The sequence below is a fragment of the Astyanax mexicanus genome, chromosome 5, assembly GCF_023375975.1.
Source record: "Astyanax mexicanus isolate ESR-SI-001 chromosome 5, AstMex3_surface, whole genome shotgun sequence".
NCBI classification, from domain to species: domain Eukaryota; kingdom Metazoa; phylum Chordata; class Actinopteri; order Characiformes; family Acestrorhamphidae; genus Astyanax; species Astyanax mexicanus.
The window spans coordinates 18,450,411-18,474,660 of NC_064412.1; the positions used below are offsets into that span (position 1 = coordinate 18,450,411).

General features: G+C 39.6%; 1 protein-coding gene across 2 annotated transcripts in view; it reads right to left on the reverse strand.

The window, feature by feature from the left end:
• The window catches only part of oca2 (oculocutaneous albinism II), a 144,341-nt gene that overhangs the window by 24,967 nt on the left and 95,124 nt on the right, over positions 1-24,250 (reverse strand). For both annotated transcript variants that reach the window (XM_022675048.2, NM_001320209.1), the window contains 5 exon segments: positions 20,454-20,581; positions 19,318-19,377; positions 14,113-14,217; positions 3,390-3,483; positions 808-901 (listed from right to left, as the gene is read on the reverse strand). In XM_022675048.2, the coding sequence (XP_022530769.2) occupies positions 808-901; positions 3,390-3,483; positions 14,113-14,217; positions 19,318-19,377; positions 20,454-20,581 (481 nt within the window).

A 24,250-nucleotide genomic window follows, 5' to 3' on the forward strand; every position in this document is an offset into this window, starting at 1 on the left:
ACACAAAAACCTTAGCATAGAGTTATAAAAGAAAGCGAACAAAAAAATGGCTAATTTTAAAAGTCTTGACCACAGAACACCTTTAAAACTTCACTGTTACCATCCCAATTTCTGTCTTGGCTTTGTGGGGCAATTACCAATATGTAGCATTCGTAATAAAACCAATAAAACCAGGTAAAAAAGTGGAGCAAAGTGTAAAAGAGCATTTGGACAACTAACAGTCTGTTCAAATAAACTTCACATAATGTAAAAAGATTCTTTATGAATATCAAAAATTTCTTCTTTGGATCAAATATTGTGGCAAGTGAACAAAAGGCCTTAAGAAAAAAAAATGCCCATTCTAAACCAAGCTCCAGGGTCATTGTTCTTCTTAGTGTGAGTCTGCCCTGAAAGAGTTCAGGTAAGGGCAGATCAGGTCATGAGGTGCCTTTATAAGCTGGCAGGGTGATCTGAGCAACCACAGAACATCGATTTGTCTACAACAGGCCCAATTTCCCCTCAGGAGGGAGTTGAAATGAGAAGCTAGCAGTAGCTCCACTGCTGGAGGTGCCAATGATACACTGCCAAAAAGAGCACTCCTGGGCAGGTCTTTCTTTGATATGAATAAGGGCAATTAAGGCTAGTTTTCCCCTCTAAGATGTAACAAAGTGGCAAACGCTAACATCTGTTTGTGTACGTGGCATGTTTCCCTACTGCATTATGCCATTAAATTTATTACCAAACCAAACACATTTTCTCAATATTATTATGGATTATTTAAGTATTGTGTTAAAGAATGCAAAAACACGAAAAAGAGGAAGCACATACCTGAAGAATTCCATGAAAGAGAATCCATAACCATGTTGCTCTGCGATTCCAGCACACACAACATTAGCAGATGCACCAATCAGTGTCCCATTACCTGCAAGAAAAAACATGGACAGTTAAAATAGTGCATTTTGTCAAGTATAGCACATCTACACTGGTTCCTATAGGTAGCTGGGGTATCCCAGGTGGATACTAGGATGTTCTTACTTGGTTACTAGGTGGTAGCTTTGGTGTTGCTAAGTGATTGCTGTGGTGTTGCTGCATCATTGCTAGATGGTTGCTAACTGTGTTTGCTACGGTTTTATCAAATGCTTTATTCGTTGCTGCATGGGAGGTAAGTGTTTTTTTTTTTTTGCAAGGTGACTGGTATGGTGTTTCAAGTGGTTTCCATTATGCTAGTGTTGTTAGTTGTTTTGTAAGCAGTTGCTAAGTTATCTCATGTGGATGCTATGATGCTTTGGTGATTTCTCAGATGATGCCAAGTAGTTGCTGTGGTTGGTTGGTTGGTTGGGTTGGATGTATTTGGAACACTGTTCCTTTTAAATGGAACCATATTAATTCCTTCAGGGGAAAAGTCAACAGGCATCTGTTGCTACACACAAACAATGCGTCCAATCAAAAAAAGAAACATTTTGGAACATTTGTGGAGTTGAATCAAGGCCAATTGATTGAAAGGAAAAATTGGAAATGCAGATTGTGCTGATGTTACATTATTAAGCTGGAGGTAGAGTGAGGTAGAATGAGGTAGAGGTCTACAGTTAAAAAGCTTGCACTCACACCAAACTACTTCTTAGCCTGGAAAAAAAAATGCACGTAGCCAAGCCACATGCTGAAAAAAACTTTAAGGGGCTTAAAGTAATAGGGTTCTGGGGCGCAAAGTGGTCCAACAGTCTAAAGCGCTGCCACTAGCCACTAGTGATGGGGCATATACAGATTAGTAGCAGCTAAATGGTAAGACAATTGGCCTTGCTAAATTGAGTAAAAAGGTAAAATGTAAAATAAAATAAAATAAAAAGTAATGGGGTTCTAATTTGTTGTTTTTCACATTAATATTGGGATATTGAACTGCATTATCACACATCACATTTTTGTCCAAATCATACACCCCTAGATAATTCTGTGACCTCCAATGCATCTTATTATTTTGCAAGCAAAGTGTGATTTTATTCAGTTATGGGAACAATATAAATCATTTTATAGTTTAAAATCAGTTAAATGAAATGAAGCAGTACTTCATAATTATCGCCATGCAGGATGTCCTTGACGAATTCTGCACCAATACATCCAGAACTCGTGCTCGATTCTGTGCGTATATTTTGCTATATTGATTGCAATTTAAAGCTCTCTGCTGAGCAATCACTGCTTCTGCCAGGTCAACAATGAAATAACCTTGAGCAATAAGTAGCCTGAGCACTTTTCAACCGCGGTTTCTGATTTTGGGAATGAATGGCAGACGCAGAAGTACTTCTGTCCTCACTCCAGCACCAGACTAGAGGTCACCGTTTCATCAATACCTGTTCTGTGGATGGCGCAGCAGCTTCACACACTGCACACAGTGCTCAGAAGAGCCACATTATCACATCTTGTCAGATGTCTTCTTCCAGCAGACATGTAGCGATTTTGAAAATAGGTGAAAACTGGCCTAGATAGTGATTTATCTGTGCTTTACAGGGATGAGGAATAAAAGTGTCTCTGCTCTCACAGTGTTCTGCAGTAAATGCTGGGATTTCTCTCTTCCTTTCTGCTAAAGCTTCTCTCTCAGGATGTGTTGTTTAGCCCTACAGAAAGCCCAGCTCAATATTACTACTTCACATCTCAAAAGGTGCCGTCGCGGCAACGGAGCCAGACGATATCCTATCGATCAATAGCACATCCGTCACACCTCCTCCTATTAGGCCAGCGTGCTGGCACGCCATTCGCTCCATTCTCAGCTCCAGCCAACATACGCCCAGGCTCTCTGCGGAGACGGCCTTCAGACGTATAATACTCCTATATAAAGTAGGCTTTCAGGAGAATTAGGAGAAAGCACAAGTTCTACCTCCTCCTTATCTGCTCTCAGCTATGTCACAAACAAGAGATGAGAAAGACTCTGCATTGATTTTCTATATGCTGAGGAAAGAATAGAGCAACATGTGCAAGTGCAGTTCTGATATACCCTGAGAAATGTTTATTTTATATTTAATAATAAAAATGAAATGATATAGAGGTAAATGTTTGTTTTTTTTTATATAATGTTGGATATAATTCTTAGTATAAATGTGAATTACTACTGCTGCCTAATTTCCAGTTTTAGGACAGATTTTTTTTTCTATCCTTTCTGTCCAATGAAAAACAAGTATCTCTAAAACAGTACAGAAGAGAAATAAAACCTTTTAAATTTCAATGAAAGTCAATGTAAAAAAAGATTATTACAGGTCATTTTGAAGAATGTCTGTTTGTTCAAATAATGTAGTAAACTAAAAATCAACAAAAATGGACATACTTTTTTTTTTCATCAGACAGCAACAACATCAAGGTCAAATCTCATTAGATGGACTATTATACTTCATTCTGTAGTTTACAGAATTTAAGGTGGGACTGACCTCCTAAACAGGCTCCCATAGCCAAGGCGAAGATGAGGGGTTTCACAGGCAGGTTGACGTCAGCATCCTGACTAAGGTTAATCAGCACTGGAATCTGTCGATCCACAAGCAAACAGCACACACACAATATAAAGATTAATTACAAACCAATGCCATTGATATTCAAACATAGTTGAGTCCAAAAGTCCACACAGAATGAATGTACAACACCTTAGGTGCAATCATGTGAAAAAATGAGGACTCCCCATGAAAACCTTTATCTGTTTAAACAAATTCAAACATATAGACATTTAGGTTCATTTAAATGGTATTGAGAGGTGAAGCTTATATAGCTAAACATGTAAAATTGAGGAAATCAACTTTAAACATAAGTTGTAACGTGTAATGAACAAAAAAATGCTAAAAGTCAGGACACCCCCACATTTATCACCTCTTAAAATGTGTAAAATTAGAATCAGGTGCAGCACATCAGCTGCAAATAATTAGAACATTGTAAGCAGGAGTGGGACAATATATCAATATTGCGATAAATCTTATTTGGTCTGATGAATAATGAATAATGATTTTTAGTATTCAAAAACAGCCACACCCACCTATTTACATATCACAGACAATTTATACACAAGTTATATTTTACCATTACACACATTATCCACTATTAAACACAAGTCCAATTTATTTTTTTATTGCTGATATGTACAATTATATAACCTGTACAACAGTACAATCCATACTTCACAGTAGTTACACTGTTATAATGTGGATTATTACTGTGTAACTACACAGTCAATAGAGACAAGATTATTAGGTGTGACCTTGTATTGTATTGTTTCAATCATATCGTATCCATCAATTCCTGACATCACAGATGGATATTTCTAGTGAAACTCTCCCCTTAATTTGACTTACTAAAGTCTACTGAATTGATGTGTGTAAAAGAGCAGTGAATTATGTGAAGGTTTAGGAGCTGGGCTTATCACTGAGAACCCATGCAAGCTCAGTGTAGAAAGGGCACAATACTGTATTTGGTCATAGCCACTTTTTTTTGGATGTATCATCAGGTCCTTTAAACTCCACTTTTAAGTTTTTTTTTTTTTTTTTTGCTTTGACACTGCAGCTCTGTTCTCCCCTGGTCAGGTTCAGCCATTTCATTAGAACGTTCTTCAAACACGGAGCAGATGTGCCTTTTCATTTTGGCTCAAATCAGAACTGAAAATGTCAGATTCATTTGTGCATTTTGCTTTTTTTTACATTGACACACAAATAGCACACCTGTGTTCAAAAACACAGCTTTTCAATGTGGTCATTGATTTTGAACCCCATTCACTGTGTGTAGGAAAAACTGAATGGACATTTAATCCTTTCAAAAGCAGGATTAAAATGAAGTCATATTACTCAACACAACAAACAACAGTAACAAATTGTGTACTTCAGTCTATTGTACTCTGCAAAAGTTTTAGCTACATACAGTACAGGCCAAAAGTTTAGACACACCTTCTCTTTCGATGAGTTTTCTTTATTTTCATGACTATTTACATTGTAGATTCTCACTGAAGGCATTAAAACTATGAATGAACACATGTGGAGTTTTATGTACTCAACAAAAAATGACCTGGCCTCCACAGTCACTGGACCTGAACCCAATCCAGATGGTTTGGGGTGAGCTGGAGCACAGAGTGAAGGCAAAGAGGCAGCAAGTGCTAAACACCTCTGGGAACTCCTTCCTTCAAGACTGTTGGAAAACCATTTCAGGTGACCACCTCTTGAAGCTCATTGAGAGAATGATGCCAAGAGTGCGCAAAGCAGTAATCAGAGCAAAGGGTGGCTATTTTAAAGAAACTAGAATATAAAACATGTTTTCAGTTATTTCACCTTTTTTTATTAAGTACATAACTCCACATGTGTTCATTCATAGTTTTGATGCCTTCAGTGAGAATCTACAATATAAATGGTCATGAAAATAAAGAAAACGTATTAAAAAAAGAGGTGTGTCCAAACTTTTGGCCTGTACTGTACACTCAAAACAATTTTTTTCTAAGTATATTTGCCTAAAAAAGCACCACATATAATTTGAGAAGATGCAAATCAACATAAATATAATACAAATAACAAATACAAATAAATTCTCATTTATAAGGAAGTGGTCATGTGAGCTACTCTGAACAAAGTTTAGCTTCAGATTTCTCCTGGATGCCCCAGCCAGTGTGTAAAGCCACCACTTCTTGTGTTAATGTTATTAGTATTTGTTCTAATCCTAGTGTTTTACTGAGAAATATAAACATGTACTCTCCAGAAGATTAGCTTTAAATTGCAATTTTCACAGGTGCCTTTAAGTTGTACAGCACTGTATGTAGTTATGAAAATAAGGAACAGAAATCTAAGCATTTTTTTTGTCTTTGTATTTATTTTACACTACACTGAAAACAATGATTAAGTTAAGTTTTTGCCCTGTGAATAATGAGTGTATTGGTTTATACTCAAGAGCAAGAGAAATAGAATGGCATATTTTGTTAGTCTTTTATTAATATATTATAAGTTATTATAATATAAGTGTTACTAATGTTTTAATTCTCTATACGATCGGAGGCATTAGATACACAGGTCATGCGGAAAGCTCTACAGAATGATGATTCTTCATCTGAACTTTATCAAAGCATAGCCTCTAAATCCTGACTCTCGTGCACCTGCCTTGCAGGCTTGTTAATGGATTGAGTCATATTTCTGTATCACATGGCTCAGGGGAAAAAAATCAATAAACAGCGACATTGGATTTTTCTATTTTCACTCCTCTACTTAAAAGGCACGCTGCATGAATCAACAGCGTCAGAAAAAAAAAATTGGATGGAGATGAAAATATGGTTGGACTGTATCTGTATGTTCTGCATTTCACTGCAACTGTGTCAGTCAAGAAACACAGCTAATATTGACACAGTTAAAAGCGGCTCTTCGCTGAGGCTTAAACACAGACAGAATAAAACAGAACAAAATACGATAACTCTAGAAACTAAACAGAATAGATGGTGAGAGTGAGAGACTGAGGACAGATTTATATGAAATAAAAAAAAAGAGTGTATGTTAAATCTTCTGCTAAATTTACTTTATTGTAACAGTTTTTATGTACCATTCAGCACAGGGCTTAATAAGGACATATTGATGGGAACTATGGGTATTAGTATCAGGGACTGGATGGATTAAAAGCTTGAATATTATTCAATTCTGTAAAAAATCTAGACATGAAGAGTTAATACTTTCTCTGCAGTCTTAAAAATAATATTACTTTAAATGTTAATTGATTTAATTAATTTTAATTGATCAAGGCCATAGAAAAACACTTAGTTATAATAAGACCCATGTGTTTATATGTATATATGTACGTATGTGTTGTTACTGTGTGTGGGTGGTGGTGTTTTGTATTTTTTTTATTGTGCTGTTGACACTGTTTTTCTACAACAACCTGCTTAAGGACTACATATGAAAATGAGTTTTTTAGCTAACTCTGGCACATTCTCATTGATGTAGAAACTGAAATGTTGATCAATATGCATTGTTCCTGTTGAATATAATAAATAAAATAAATCAATGTTTGTAATAGAGTTAGAGTGAGTGTGAAGAACCTTCAAATTGGTATTGGAAATGTAGGTAATATAGACTTTTACAATGTTTTTCATCCTCTCAAATTTGAATTACAACAATTTTGTGTTTGCTTTTAAAGAATCTGAATAGGGTATTTGTGGCATAAACCACTTACAGTATAAACTCCACTCAAGACTACAAACAATATCAGAATTAAAAACAAGGATAAAGCTATGCCCCCATCACTAGCATTGAGAGTCTGTTGAGAGCATCGAACAAAAGTGCTGTTTTTCTGAATTTTGTGGGCAAATGGAAGTGGGCTATTTGGAAAAAATATATATACTCCTTATGTTTCACTAGAACTCAAGACCATTTCACACCGGATTTCTCCTTTAAGTATAATTTCTCTGTAGCCTACTCTGTACTGTCTTCCATCTGTGCACTATACATATAGTTCAGTACAGTTCCCCTGACATCAATCTAAGCTTTACAGAATCTACAAAAGTCAGTGTTTTGTAAGCAGAGTTGTTCAGAGAGCAGCGAGTTCACATCTCTATTAGTGCCCTCAGAGCATCCACAGCATCTCCAATTATTTCTATTGACCAGAGCAGAACTTTCTGTAATGGTATCAGCCCATAAAAACTACAATTACCAGAACTAATCCCATCATCCTAACTATAGTTCCATTTATGTTCAACAATAACCCGTCAACATAACATGTAACAGCTAGTTCTTGTATGACATCCATGACAAATCATAGAGAGCATAAGCTATAATTCTGTCCTGGCAGGCCCCAGAAACTTATTCAAGGTCGCTGAGCATGATTTTTGAAGCTAATGGATTTTCTCTGGCAATAAACAAGCACAAAGTGAAAAGGGGTTTAGTGGTTGTCCATGGCGGTCTGGCGTGGAGGATAAAGACTCAGCAGCCACCAGCAGCAGCACCACAGCGACTAAGAGCATAATGATGAGATGCACAAAACGCTTTCCTGTGGCTCTAGCTACAGTTCTCAATATCTCTCTCTTTTTCTTTCTTTCTCTCTCTTTTTCTCTCTCTCCATCATTCACACTTCTCAGGGAGCCCCAGGTTTAAACCCACTGGCTCACACTGTGGCTCCAATAGTCACACATTTTTCAATAGACTTCCACATTCAAAGTAAGCCCGGCTTTAGACAGTTCGAAGTGTAGCCGAACGTGTGTTTGCGGTAAAAGCTCTCAGCAGCCTCAGCCGCAACGGGCTTGAATAAATTACACAGCACAATTGTGATTACATTTTCTACTACATTTCCCATCCGGCTCACTCAGATGTGACACAGTCTGTGTCTGTGTGTGTGTGTGTGTGTGTGTGTGTGTGTGTGTGTGAAAGGGAGGATCCTTGAGAGCCCTGAACAACCTCACAATTGCGCTGACAAGTAAATAGCAGTTTTATCTTTCCTGTAGAACACAAATAACTATTCAAAATTTCATCTGAAAAATAGAGAGGAAACCCTTTCTGAACGACACAGGAAACCCTTTACCGCTATTAGCAACCCTTTCTCTTGTGTCATAACTAATGTGTGTTTCACAATTAACTTAGTTTAGACATCCATTATGTTGTGTATGATATTTGTACTGAAAAAGAAAAGAAAAAAAAGAAAGAAAAGGAGAAGGATGATTCTAGCATCTATATTAGCAGCTACACAAGCTTTCTCTTACTGGCCAAGATGAAAGGGGAGGAAGAAAAGAGAGGGGAAAGAATAGACTTGTCCACAAGCCTCTGAAGAGTACAGTCTCTTAGAGATGACTCAGTTTCAGGTTGCACGTCTCAAGAACATCAGCTGATGTTTTGATGCTCTAAAGTATCTCTGCCAGGTTTATGCAGTTTTACACAACTACTGTTGGTAATGTCCCCTTTAATTCAGTAGTCCAGTAAGTAGCATCTCTATGTACACAGCAGCGGTTAATGAACACATTCAGAGTGTAGTGGAGTATCTCATCATATCAGACATGCGGACTCAATCACAAATTTTGTACTTTGTAATTTTGTATTTTGAACTTGAGTGTCTAGATTTGAAACTTGAGTGAAAAGATTTGGGACTTGACTCAGAATTTGAGTGTCTACACTGGGAACTTGAGGGACAAGATTTGGGACCTGAGGGACAAGATTTGGGACTTGACTCAGAACTTGAGGGACAAGATTTGGGACTTGACTCAGAACTTGAGTGTCTAGATTTGGAACTTGAATGACGAGATTTGGGACTTGACTCAGAACTTGAGTGTCTAGATTTGGAACTTGAATGACGAGATTTGGGACTTGACTCAGAATTTGAGGGACAAGATTTGGGACTTGACTCACAACTTGAGTGTTGTCACTCAAGTTCCAAGTGTAGACACTCAAGTTCTGAGTCAAGTCCCAAACCTTGTCACTCAAGTTCCAAGTGTAAAGGTTTGGGACTTGACCCAGAACTTGAGTTTCTAGATTTGGAACTTGGGTGACAGGATTTGGGACTTGACTCAGAACTTAAGTGATGAGATTTGACTCAGAACTTGTGAGTGTCTAGACTTGATACTTGACTTGGAACTTGAGTGTCAAGACTTTAGACTTTTTAGATTTAACTTGGAACTTAACTGTTAAGACAGTAACCTGAAATACTGTATTCTAATAAAGTGTCCTGTGTATTCTCTGTGTGAATGTATGCATCAAACAGAGTTACCACAATTAAATAATAACTCACAACCAGATTAGAAACACAAAAGTAGCACATAAGATTACTATTTAAACTTCATGTAATGGGATTTCACAGTGCATACAACATCTATCCATACAGGAACTGAGTTTGTGAGTTACTATTTTTCTCTTTTGATGAACACATGGGTTAATAATCTAGTTTTAATAAATCATAAAACATTACAGATACTATCACCAGCGTAATGATACAGTACACAAAAAATATTAATAACTACAATGCAACAGCTGTGATTGTCAGTTCGAACTTTCTCTTTTCAGAGTTATTCACCAAAAATAATTTGCAGTCAGCTCCAGCGTTTGGAAACCCCCCTGCTATGGTTTTGAGGTTCTTTCTGCCTGAATAGCCGCAGCAGAACAGTGATGGAAAATAGGATGAAATTAAACTCTGTTTTATTACGTGTTGTCACACAACAGGAAGTAATTGCACCCACAGTACTGTACACACACTGAGTGTGAGCCTAACTAGATATCACATATTTAATCCAAACACACTTTCTGATGTGTCAGACCACTGAAGCGGACAGCCAAACAAAGCGCGCGCGCGCGAGAGAGAGAGAGAAAAAGAGAGAGCGGCAGAGTGCGAGTAACGAATACCGGCTTATTCTTTCTGAGCTTGATGAGAGTCTACAAAATCAATGTGATCCATTACAACCAGAGCTGTGCTCTAAATATCCAGCATTATTCTGCCTCATGTTTACCTTTCTGCTTTTAGATAGAAGATGGGGTATTATCAGAAATGAGAAAATAGATAAAATGAAACAGAGAATGAGGAAACATGTACGAATTACAATGCTCAAGGAAAGAAAGAGGTCAAATTACAGAGAAAAGGAAGGATGGAAAAATGAAACTTCGTGATCTAGTTTAAAGGAAAAAAACTTAACTCACTGAAATTCGGACCAAATTGTAAAGAAATATAATATAATATATAATTATAATTATTTTCAAGTTCAGGGAAACACATTTATTTTCCTGAATATTAGAACTGCATCAGACAGTTTAGGCCTAGATTAAGGTAAATACTTGGATTAGTGCTTTAATTTAACAGAAGAAAGCCTAAACCTTAACCTAGACCTAAATTTGAATGACTTATGACTATGTAAGACTTTTTTAGGGAACATATTTAACCTTAAGGCTGAAGTCATTGAACTGTAGGCTTAGGCTGAGGTAAATAGATGTCTAAACAAACAAAAAATAAAGTTTTATGGTAGAAACTTGTAGTCACTGGAATTTGAAAGAGTCACATAGAGAAAAAGTGCTAGATTTTAGTTCTTTATTGAACTTGTTCTCTCAACAGTGGTGTTTTAAACAAAGCAGAGAACCTGAGAACCATAATACATAAAGCGCACTGGATTATAAGGTGCATTTTAAGAGACATTATAAGGAACTTCTAATTCTGCAGGTCTCGCTGCTGGGAGCGTCTAAGTAAACATAAATAAAGTCAAATGAGCACTGTATAATAATCCACAGATTATCTCCTGAAAACTGTTTATTTGGGTAAGTAAAGTCCTTCTGTTTATTTACAGTAAGCTTAGAATTACAGTATTTTGACCAAGGCTAAGTGCTAGCTGGATTTAGCAGTGCTAGCTAGCACCAGTTAGTAGCGCTAGCCAGTCGCAGTAAGCGGTGCTAGCTAGCCCCGGTTAGTAGTGCTAGCCAGTCTGGGTTAGCAGCATAGCCAGCCCCAGTTTAAAATTGAATTATTGTAAGTGTGCCTTATAGTCAGAAAACTATAATAATTATTTCACTAAAATGTTAAAACTGTGCTTTTTCCACTCTTGAAAAATGTCCCCACTGAACTACTGGTCTATAGTTTCAAGTAAAAGATTTTAGTCACTGGACTTGTATGATGGATATTATATTGAACTGCCTGATGATCTATTGATCTTAACAGTAACTCTGAGTTTCAGCAGCCAGAGGACACAAGAAGACACATTTCAAACACTACCCAGACCTCACCTTGGCGGTTTCTGGAAGCAATTGACAATTTTGTTGAATAACTGCCCAGCGCCAGGCAGTGGCCATTCTTTAGGAACCTAATGGTGTTATTGTTTGCGTTTGACATGCTGGCCTTAAGTAGGGAGGCCAGTTGGGGCAGCTGCAGTGGATTGTGTCATGCTGCTCATTTGGCCGTGCAGTACTGGCAGCAGGTCCACTCGCCGGCTCCACGTCACTCATCTTTTCAGCCCCCACAGCACAGGGAACTCTGTGGCACCGCCGGCCAATTCAAACCTAACTCTCTCCAGCTCACCACTCAATCACACACCCTTCAATAGCCACCACTTTACACAGGTAAAGAGACACAGTGTTCAGTATTCAGCACGTGAAACTTTCTCTAAAGAACACCCTCACTTTTTATTACGCTACTGGACTTCAAAGAGAATATTACATCCCTGAACAGCAACAATCATTGTCATTTATTATTACTCTGAATTAAAACTCTGGATGCAACTGAATACACCAATCATTTTTTAAAAATGCTTTAAGACGGTCTGCTATTTGATGGAGGAGGAGGTGAGATGAAAAGCACAGTCATTTTTAATGATTGTGTCAGTGATGGGTAATTTACTGATAAAAGTGAACATGATACATAACTTTTTTTTTCTTGGAGTGCTTTTGTTTTATACTATTACTTTTTCAAACATATATTCATGCAGTACACACAGGGAGGTGATGTTTCCTTCAGTAGAAGCATGTGTGATGATGATGACTCTCTCAGTGACTGTGTTTAATGTGATGGGTTGTGTCTGTTTGTTTGATTTTGGCTGTGTACATGTGGGTGTTTGTGTTTGTTTTAACAGGTATTAAAGAATCACATTCCCTTATTCTCTAACTATTGAGTCCATTCACTACATTTAACAGAATGCTCCACAACATGACATCACTAACACAGGTTTACATTCAGAGACTGATTACTAATTAGCTTTTGGCTTTGACCTTTGTTTTGTGTCTTCTTGTAGTATAATACAGGACAAATCCTGCACCTAACAACTGGGGTTATACATAGGGCTCAGGCAGGATCTACTACTCACTCAACTAACAACAATAGCCACAACCACCACAATCTGATACTGGCTCGACAAGGATCCAGAAGCACAGCCTAACATTATGTTCATGGTCCATTGCCTCAACTGCCAAGTATCCAGACCTCCCAAAAAATAACCAATGAACAAACAGAATCCCTGCTTAATCTATGCTAACTTCCTTTAACTATGGCAACACCACACTAACCACAGCACCCTACCTAAGCGCAATCACACACAATAAATAACATTATAAGTTGCGTGAGCAGAACACAGCAACCACTTGGATTCTTTTCTTTGTTTTTTGCCCTTAGGCATTTGTTTGCTGGACTTTTAACTTTTAATGTTGTTTTTTGTTGTTTTTTATACTGTTCTGTTTTTGACCATTCTCTCTTTCTCTCTTTCTACTTTTACTGTGGATCCTTTGTCTGGTTTACAGTCAAATAAAATCAAATTTATTTGTATAGCGCTTTTTACAACCGATGCTGTCACAAAGCAGCTTTACAAAAACGTGATCACAGGACAAAGAATCAGGCAAAACATTAAACAGAGAAAATACAGAACCTCCAGTGAGCACGGAAGCAAGGAAAAACTCCCTCAGAGCTGGAGGAGGAAGAAACCTTGGGAGGACCAAGACTCACATATAAGGGGGGCCATCCTACCACTGGAAAAACAGCTTTTGAAATGAATGTTAAAGTCTTTATACATCCTCAAAGGTCTAATATAGCCAGGTGTATAGCAACACCAGTAATAAAAGCAGTTAGACTTCATATATAATTGGGAACGATCGATAGTGGAGAGTTACTGTAAAAGTCTTCACTGCATGAAACTGCTTGTTACAGTAAAACTGCTCTGTGGTTATAAACACATTGTATTATTTTTCATCTGCAAGCGTCTGATTTATTTGCCATGTGCGACAAAGAATAAAGGAATAAAATGTTCAGTATCCTGTTAGTAGAAAACTAATATTTTTTTCTAAGATAAATAATATATTGTGATTTTATACTGAAATTAGATTGGCATTTAAAAATATTTCAAAACCATTAGAAATAAGTTGTTCCTTCCAAAATGTTTTCTTACCTGATATGCAACGCTCAATTTTATTTTTAGAAATATTAGGAAGTAATAAATGTGAACTGACTTTTTCCTCATAACAAAAGTGCATTTCTCTTACTTCTCTACATTTTACAAATGATTTTTAAAGGTTTGTTTCTGTTAGTTCAGTAAAATTACATTAAACTCTCAGTAGTATTACTTTGGAGATCAAATACCCATTTGTTTTAATATGTTCAAAAAAAAGTTTTTTTTTTATTTTTTTTTATTTAGTGTTCTATTTTTCCAAAGATCACATATCTTGACAAAGTGTAAAAACAAACACGTATGTGTGACACAAAGCTTTTTACCATGGTGGCGGTGAAGGGGATGTTGTCTATGAGCGAGGAGGCCAAAGCTGAGACCCACATGACCAGAATGATGGCGATGGCCAGCCGCTCCGCCTCTGGCACAGCCTGACAGAGGAGATAACAACACAAACATGTTACTACCAAACACTCTGCTTTGGGTAAACACTCTCTCTCTCTCTCTCTCTCTCTCTCTCTCTCTCACACACACACACACACACACACACTTATACACACGCCTCTCTGTGTGTGTCACCCTCTCTTCTCACAGGACTGTGGATGCCAGCAGAGAGGTGGGAGGTCTAACAGGCTGTGTATTCATGACACAGGCACACTGCATTCATTATCATTGCATACACAGTCTGTTACTCTACGACATGACAACCACACACACACGCACACACAAACACACTCATAAGCCCTGTACCCCCTAGTCTTTTTATTACACCCCCTTCATTGGCTTGTAGATTCAAACTCAGCCCTTTTTTTTTTTTAGTTCTTTCCTTAGGTTTTACATCTCTGCCTCTCTCTCTCCCTCACATACACACTCTCTCTTTCGCAGTGTGTGTGGATGTGCTTCCCAGCAGCACCTGTCATGAGTAATTACATTGATTGTAAAAGGCTCCCATACCAAACGCAAGCTGACGGCTCCATCAGAGTGTGATCTCCAGCCGGCCGCAGCAGCGGCGGAGTAAAAGCTCTACAACTGTAATATGACCCTCCAAACCCAACCAAGCCAGCAATCAAGCGTAAAGATTACAACTGCAGCCTCAGCCAGGCACACGCCAACTTCCCTTAATACTGTCTGAATGAAGTTGATACCATTCACGCTGATGCTACTCGCAGTCATCCAGCTGTTACACAGCTCACTATTAATATCATCAGGAGCCAATTCCAAAGTGATAACCAATAGTAATGCTGCTTTATGTTTACTGAAGTTTATGCCTATACGGAAAAAAACTTTCACTCAAACTCTCAAAAAAGTCTTTCAAACCACACTCAGTCATTACATGATCAAACTCTTATATGTGTTACGCCCTCGCTATGTTTTCTGGTGTCTTCCCCGTTTCCTAGTGTGTTTCTCTTGTACTTTTCCATTACGTGTGTCTAATTTGTAACTCCGCCCCTTCCCAGGTGTTCTGTGTTTCATGTTTAGTATAAATAGTACTTGTTAATCTATGTTTGCTGTCGGTCTTTGCACCTTCCTCTGTCGTTTTGTCTCGCCACGTTAGCTATTGTTTATTCACGGTTTCGTCACGCTCTGCTTGTTTCTTGTTTATTTCTAGTTCCCTTTATTTCTTGTATATTTCTAGTCACGTTTAGTTCTTGTTTGTTTCTTTGTTTATTTTGTATATATTTACGTATTATTCCTTTGTATATATTCCCTTACCTTGTTTTGTTATTATCTGTTTAGTTTAGCTTAGTTCTTTGTTGGTTTTCCCTGTTTGTTTATGTATATAGATATTTTCGTTATTCCCCTGTTTTGTTTACTTGTTTATTTGTTATTTAATAAAGTCATGTCTTACCCGTTTAAACGTCCGCCTCCCGTCTCATCTCGCGTTACAGAAAGACCGACCGCCATGGACGTTTATTCGGGAAACCCTTGGGTTGGATCCGGGCTGGCCATCCGTCATGCCCCCTTTGGGACCTCGGCGCAGGAAAATCCGAGGCCTCGAGGCCGGAGAAGGCCTCGGGCTGGGCGTTCTAAGAGGTCCCAAAAATCGGAGGATTTTCTTGGGGGGGGGCTAACGGTTGGGGCCATCGGCCTCGCTCCTAACCGCGAGGTAGGCAAGGCGGGCAGAAACGCGGACTGTGAGGACTACTTCTGGGATTACGTGGACCTCCTCGCAGCCGCGTCCAGTTCGGAGGACGAGTTCTACCCCCTGACGAGAGCCCGCTTGCCGCCGCTTGCGGAGGCTATCCTCCACCCGCCTCCCAGGGCGCGCTCCACCTCGGCGGCTCCGCAGCTAGCTTCTGAGGCTAACCAGCTAGCTCCTCCGGCGGCTGCAGCTCGAGGCTTCCCCACGGCTACGCGGCTAATGCAGGTAGCATCTCCAGCGGCTGCAGCTCCAGGCATTCCCACGGCTACGCGGCTAACGCAGTTAGCATCTCCTGATTCCACGGGTCAAGTTTCTCTGGCTGCTACGGCGCTCGCATCTTCTACGGCTGCAGACCCAGCTTCCACGGCGGCCGCCGAGCAGCGCTTCCAGTCACCCGTAGCGGCAGCAGATCTTCGCTCCGGGGTTCCCATGACAACGGCGCTACACTGTACTGCTACTACCACCCCGGAACCTGAATACGCTGCGGTGAAATTAGGTCAAGTCTCCGTGCAGTCTTCAGCAGCCCGAGTCGTCACACAGACATCTACAGCCCAAGGGTCCAAGTCAGTTCATGTGAGTGTTCCTGTGTCAGCGGTGCCCGCCACCGCCAATGTTCCTGTGCCAGCGGTGCCCACCGCCTATGTTCCTGTGCCAGCGGTGCCCACCGCCAATGTTCCTGTGCCAGCGGTGCCCACCGCCAATGTTCCTGTGCCAGCGGTGCCCACCGCCAATGTTCCTGTGCCAGCGGTGCCCACCGCCAATGTTCCTGTGCCAGCGGTGCCCACCGCCAATGTTCCTGTGCCAGCGGTGCCCACCGCCCATGCTACGATGCCAGCGGTGCCCACCGCTCCTGCTACGATGCCAGCGGTGCCCACCGCCTATGTTCCTGTACCAGCGGTGCCCACCGTCCATGCTACGATATCAGCGGTGCCAGACACCGTCCATGTTCCTGTGCCAGCGGTGCCCACCGCCCATGTGCCGATGCCAGCGGTGCCCACCGTCCATGTTCCTGTGCCAGCGGTGTCCACTGCCCATGTGCCAAAGCCAGCAGTGCCCACCGTCCATGTTCCTGTGCCAGCGGTGTCCACTGCCCATGTGCCGAAGCCAGCAGTGCCCACCGTCCATGACCCTGTGCCAGCGGTGCCTACCGCTCCAGCGCCGACCACGCCGCCAGCCCCAGCTGCTCAAGTCACCGCGCCGTCAGCTCCTGCTGCCCGAGATGCCGCACCGCCAGTGTCTACTGCCCGAGTCGCCGCACCGCCAGCTCCTGCTGCCCGAGTCGCCGTGCCGCCAGCTCCAGCTGCCCAAGATGCCGCACCGCCAGCTCCTGCTGCCCGAGTCGCCGCACCGCCAGCTCCTGCTGCCAGAGACGCCGCACCGCCACCAGCTCCTGCTGCCCGAGTCGCCGCGCCTCCAGCTTCTGCTGCCCAAGCCGTCGCGTCGCCAGCGAGGCCCGTCACCACACCCATGCCAGTCCCGGCGCCCAGGACTAAGTTTTGCCCCAAGCCTCGTGTGCCCAGGTCTGCCCCAAGGCCCCCGGACCCCAGCCCAAGAACTTTGCCCAGGCTGGCTCCACGAACTACCCCTATGACTTTAGCCAGTCCTGGGCATCCCCAGGTCTTTCTGGTCCCCATGTCGCTCCCCGTTATGGTTCCTGTGTCGGTCTATGTTCCTGTTCCTGTCTTGTCTGGTTTCTGTGTACCTGTTCCTGTCACCGTCTTCGTGTCTGTTCCTGTCAATGTTTTGGTTCCCGTTCCCATGTCTAGTCCTGTCCAGTCACCTGTCATGTCTCACGTCCAGTCATCGTCCCCTGTCCAGTTCCCCGTCCAGTCTCGTGTCTCGCCCAATGTCCAGTCTCCAGTCACGTCCCCGGTTCAGTCTCCTTTCTTTGTCCAGTCTCCTGTCCAGTCTTCAGTTCAGTCTCCAGTTCTGCCCCATGTTAAGTCTCAGGTCTCGTCTCTTGTGTTTCCCGGCCTCTCCCCGCCGCCGGCCCCCGGGGTTCGTTTTTACGCGCCTCGGGAGCTGCGCGTTTAGGGAGGGGCTTCTGTTACGCCCTCGCTATGTTTTCTGGTGTCTTCCCCGTTTCCTAGTGTGTTTCTCTTGTACTTTTCCATTACGTGTGTCTAATTTGTAACTCCGCCCCTTCCCAGGTGTTCTGTGTTTCATGTTTAGTATAAATAGTACTTGTTAATCTATGTTTGCTGTCGGTCTTTGCACCTTCCTCTGTCGTTTTGTCTCGCCACGTTAGCTATTGTTTATTCACGGTTTCGTCACGCTCTGCTTGTTTCTTGTTTATTTCTAGTTCCCTTTATTTCTTGTATATTTCTAGTCACGTTTAGTTCTTGTTTGTTTCTTTGTTTATTTTGTATATATTTACGTATTATTCCTTTGTATATATTCCCTTACCTTGTTTTGTTATTATCTGTTTAGTTTAGCTTAGTTCTTTGTTGGTTTTCCCTGTTTGTTTATGTATATAGATATTTTCGTTATTCCCCTGTTTTGTTTACTTGTTTATTTGTTATTTAATAAAGTCATGTCTTACCCGTTTAAACGTCCGCCTCCCGTCTCATCTCGCGTTACAATATGGTGCCTTTCTAGACGCCCAAGGATGCTTTACAATCACTTTTTACACTCAACCACACAACCAAGCACTGAGACTGGAGCAGTATTAGCATTAGCTGCTAACCATGCTAAGTGCCAGTTAGCCCTTTTGCCGTTCAGAGGTGAGTATATCAGACTGTATCCTGCTCCTAACCCCGGCTATCACTGCTGGAGCAGTATTAGCATTACCCACTAACCTTGCTAAACGCTAGCTCTTTTGCCATTCAGAGGTGAGTGTAACGGACTGCACCCTTCCTGTTTATCTTGTTAAAACAAGCTACATGGGACAAACTGACAAAAGATCACAGGTGTTTAGCTTAGGCTTGTGCCCTTATCCTTTATGCATTAAAATTTTCATTTGAATTCCACTCTTTCTTTAAGGAAAATTGTTTTTTGCCTGTTTATTTTTTTTTTGTCATTCACTGGAGGTCTACTGCCCACCTGTTCTCCTCAAATACTCAGCTTTTTTTTTTTTGCTAAATCATAATCACTTCTTAACCACACTTATTTTAAATCACATACTTATTTAGATATGTTGCATCGTTACTAGTCACTAATTGCCCGGTTCCAATTTTTTTTTTTTAATATTGATTTAAGGTTGTATCTATGTAACCATCTATGATTATGATAGTTATGGAAAAGAAATGCTATTCTGTATCGTATGGTTTATAACAGCATGTTTATGAACATTCATAAAATGATCCATATTTTACAGTAAAATAGTTACCACTTATAGGAAAAAGAGGATTTGTTATGACAAAGATGATACTGACAGATGTAGACTCACTTTTATTAACAGTGCTGTCTGCTCCCCAATGTAGTCAATGAGCTGCAACTGGGCCAGAGCCTTTGAAACACAAAGAAAACACAGGATAAGTGCATTAGTCTCTGTGGAGTCAATGAAGAAAATAACACAAAAGAAGACGTAGAGCTGCATTTAACCGCACTGCCACAAACTTCCATTCACTTCATTCTGCTGGAGTGTCACTTTTTTTTTTTTTTTTTTTAATGCATCAGCTCCAGGCACCGTTTGTTCAAGAACACAATAGTGACGATATCGTCTTTGAGTTTTAGCTTTTATGCAGAGAGTTTATCTTGGAGTTGTGCTAAGCTCCCCGCCAGACCCCAGGGTGGAGATTCCCTCTGCTGTCCTGTCCTCCTCACAAAACAAAGGATTAAAACACCAAGTACAAACAGCCGAGCAAGCACTTCTACCGCTGACTCTCTCACTTTCAGACGCTTGGGTTCTTTCTCTCTGCATCTTTTTTATGGAGATGCAGTAATATGTATTAAGACATTACTCTGAATATTCTGTCTAAATATTGCCAAAGTGTACATACAGCATAATCTCTACAGTATCAGCAGGCAGCAGTGCCAGGAGTCTAGGGATCAGACCTTATGTAAAGAAACATTTGGGAATTATATGCTATTTTTGCGTGTGTATACACTGCCTGTTAAACTCTGAAGAAAACCAAGCTTTTCTAAGTGGTTTTCAATACAGTTTTATTGTTGGTTTTGCAATAATTTAACAAATTAAATTACGGACTAAGCATGCTTACTAAGAGAAAAACAATTTTTTTATATATTAGTTATAGGGAATAGTGCAGGGGTCATCAATTCTGGTCCTGGAGGGTTGGTGTAAAGCATCACGCACTTGCAATACATTGATTTAAGTTGATTTAGGTATGTTAGTTATTGAAGCTGGGATCATATATTGTACAAAAGACAAGACAAAACAAAACAACCATATCCATTTCATCCATTTCATCTGTGTCCCTGAACACTAGTATGGTAAATATGGCTGTCCTGTTTCATCTATCTTGTGTAAAACATAACATAAATCCAAATATGTATTTGGTGTTCTTGTATCTGTAATTAAAAGTAACAGTAAGAAACTTTCATTCTTAAAAAGAAAGAAATTACCTCCATGAGAACAAACAGTGCTGCAAAGAAGAGCAGTGTGGCCCACTCCACTCTGTGCAGGATGATCTCAAAGTCCTGAATATCAGCCAAAATAAGCAACCATAGAGCCCCCAAGACAGCAATCCAACCTGCAGGAAACAAACAGCACATCAGCTTCAGACCACCAGCTGGGTTCTGAACTAAAACTGTGTCATAGCTCCAGTAGTACTCTAAAAATACGAGACCACTTAAAATGATTAGTTTGTTTGATTTTACCAAATTAAAAACCTCTGGAATATAATCAAGAGAAAGATGGATGATCACAAGCCATCAAACCAAACTGAACTGCTTGAATTTTGATGAGAACAAGATGCATGAAAATTGTGTTTAAAAACCAGGGTAATTCCACCAAATATTGATTTCTGAACTCCTAAAACTTTATGAACTTCTTTACATTATTTAAGGTCTGAAAGCTCTCCATCTTTTTTTGATATTTGAGCTATTTCTCATTTTCTGCAAATAAATGCTCTAAATGACAATATTTTTATTTAGAATTTTGAAGAGAAGTTGTCCATAGTTTTTAGAATAAAACAACAATGTTCATTTTAGTCAAATGTATATCTATAAATAGCAAAATCAGAGAAACTGATTCAGAAACTGAAGTGGTCTCTTTATTTTTTCTATTCGAATTAACAATGGACAGGTAGAAATTTCAGGTGGGGCTCAGGAAATCGTGGTGGAGCTCCCAATGTACTCTGCATCCATCCTTTCTTATTTATTAGGGGCTTTTTTATTCAGTTTTATGGTATTTGGGGGGGAGAGGTGATGGGCGTTTTTGTGTTTGTTTTTAATCAATGGGAAAAATGTGTTGTCGTTGTTCTACTTGCTGAGCATTATTCACCCTCTTGGTGTTTGGTTGGATGGTGAATAAGGGTCTACACCAGTAAACTGCCTTTTCATGGGAAAACTACTGATTGTTTGGCTGTCGTTTATGCTGTAATCTGTTATAAATAAAGTTTGCTCAGTGAGTTTAGACTTCATACTGAGACTAGATACTTGGAAACTTAGATGGTTGGGGTAGTGCAGTGCAAACAAAGCATGTGCCTCGACAAGGCTGCTACTTTTGTTAATTATGCCATTGTTTGTTCATTTCTAACAATTCAATAACATTTGAAGCTTTATTGTAAGTATATGATTAAGGCAATCACTTGGCAAGATGCCCATTCGTGAGGTATACGTAGCTTATTGCTTGTTGCCAATACTAGTCTCAATGCAAAAAACAGAGAAGCCAACTATAGAGAGTTTATTAGACAGGGATTAAGCCTAGTTGTAAATTTAAAATTCATTTCAATGGAAAATCTGTCTAGTCAAACACTAGGCTTAATCCTTATCTGAGAAACTGCCCCTATACATGTAGTTGATGAACTGGGTTCAGGATTAGGATCATTAGGATCAAATTTAGCAAATTAGATTTTTCAAGCAAGTAACCACTTAATGCTTTGTATGCATTTCTCTCCTACTTTATCTCTCATTCTCTATCTCTCTAAATCACACACACACACATACGCACACAGGCATACACATACACAACAATCAGCCGGACTGACCCAGCACTGCAACCTAAAATCAAGCATTCCACTCATGCACATACTTCAATCAGCAGGAGTCACAGTAAACAGGAGCACTCAATTAGATACTAACTCCTTCTAACCCCTACCCAGCTTAATAAACACACAGCATGTGTCAAACACACACACACATTCTCATACACACACACGCTCATACACAAAAAGAGTTTCCAACTCTGACACCACCAAAACTCCCAGACACAATTATTGGCATCCTAAACTTAATATTTGGTAGTATGAGTATGAGTCTGCCGCTGCTGTTTATAATAAGATATAAAAGAGTCATTTTATCTTTTTACTTATTTGGCAGAACACCAAAACAGGGTGATTTTTTTTTGCCCTTTTTGACTAAATATTTTCAAATATTCAAAACATTCAGTGCACTGATAGTGTACAAGACTGCCTTCACGACTTGATGATATACAAAATGCTAATTAACACTAATGAACTGCTCAACAGTTGTAGAAACACAGTAATATTATAAATATTATAGTATATCACACAGTACATTTCACTTGATGTACTGTATGACATTGAGCTGATGGAGTAAATGCCAGACGATGCACTTTACACACTTTTTTTACTATCCCTTCAAGCGAACTACTCCATTTCATTCAAAATGTTTTCACAGACTCGTCATGAGCTCAGACTAAAGATAATGTGCATGCTAATTTAGCACAAGACTGTTGAATCTGTTTTATTTACTTAAATAATTATATAAAAATAAAGAATATTTAAAATATTTAAGAATTAATTTAACAAGCGGTGGGGCCCTGTTGAGCAATAATACAATAAAGAATTTTACTGTGTGTATTTGCGGTATTTATTGGTGTTCTTTGTGGTCCACCCCTAATTTTACATTTCTCTTTAAATGCTCAGTGTGTATGTAACTGAACTATTCGGGAGTGAATTTTTATTTTATTTTTTTTCTCATTCTATTATTATTTTTTTATTGCATTTATTTTAATCATTCTGTTATCTTTGTACTTTTTTATATACTGCTGTAAAATTGATGTGAATAATGCAAAACACTGGAAAAAGGATTATATAAAATTGTATTTGCATTACATTATATTGTACTGTGTAAAATAAATAAATAATACGTTACAAAATATATATAACAATTTTGTATTAATATAAAGTTTTTTTTATTTTTTATCAACACATATATCATATACAACATAAAAATGTTCCTTATGTAACCAATGCTGCTGTTTCTTTTTCTTCTTCAACGCTTTTGATGCACCTAACCGTGTAGATTGCCTCCTATAACTGATTAAAATACTTTTCAAGGCAAACATCAGGAAAGTTCCTATTTCTCAATATCTTCAACCACAGGGGCTGGATTAAGCTAGTTATTTTCTTTAAAAGTTTCTTACTCCTATATCATTATTTTGTGTATGCATTGTGTATGAATTTGTTTACATCTAGTATACAACGATATGTTGTACTTGTCTTTCTTTTTGTTTTGATTGTAAATGTATTTATTTGTATAGAACTTTATTTATTTTTTGTTATGTGCATTTAACTATGACTTGTGATTTATAGTGCAGGGTACAAGACTGGTCTGGGTCTGGGGGGCGCACCTGCAGAATGTCCAGAAATTAGCAGCTGGCCACACATACACAGAGAGTGTCTGAGCTGCATCTGAAAGGTCCCTGAGGGAGTAAGTGTTAATTAATTGTGTAATATGTACATGCTCCATCTGCAGTCTGTTAAAAACTGCTTGTGTTCTCTTCCATGCTGCTTAAAACCACTGGAAAATGAAGTTCAGCATCACTCCCACTGCTTCCTGAAAGCCTCTGATTGATGAACTGTCAGAACGTCGTGGCCAGCTTGCTAAAATTACCTTTCACGGTATGTATCTTTCACGCCTGTACATTCGCTTCCTTTAATTCAAGTCTTTCAAAGATTTAAGTTCAGTTTCTGGACAATTAATACACTTAGATACTCAACGTGATGTGATGGCATGCGGTGTGCGTTTAGTGGCCTGTCTCCCAAAGTATTTCTGGCCTGACTGATTTAATGGCCCATACAGAGCAGCACACAGTGTTAGCTGGAAAGTGCATGATACATCTGGTCTATGCACCATTTACCTGTTCAGGCCAGCTGAACACAGCATGACCTCGGTGGCAAAACAGCCAGCACAACAGCCCCTATTACACACTGTCAGGCCACTGCTGCCTGCAC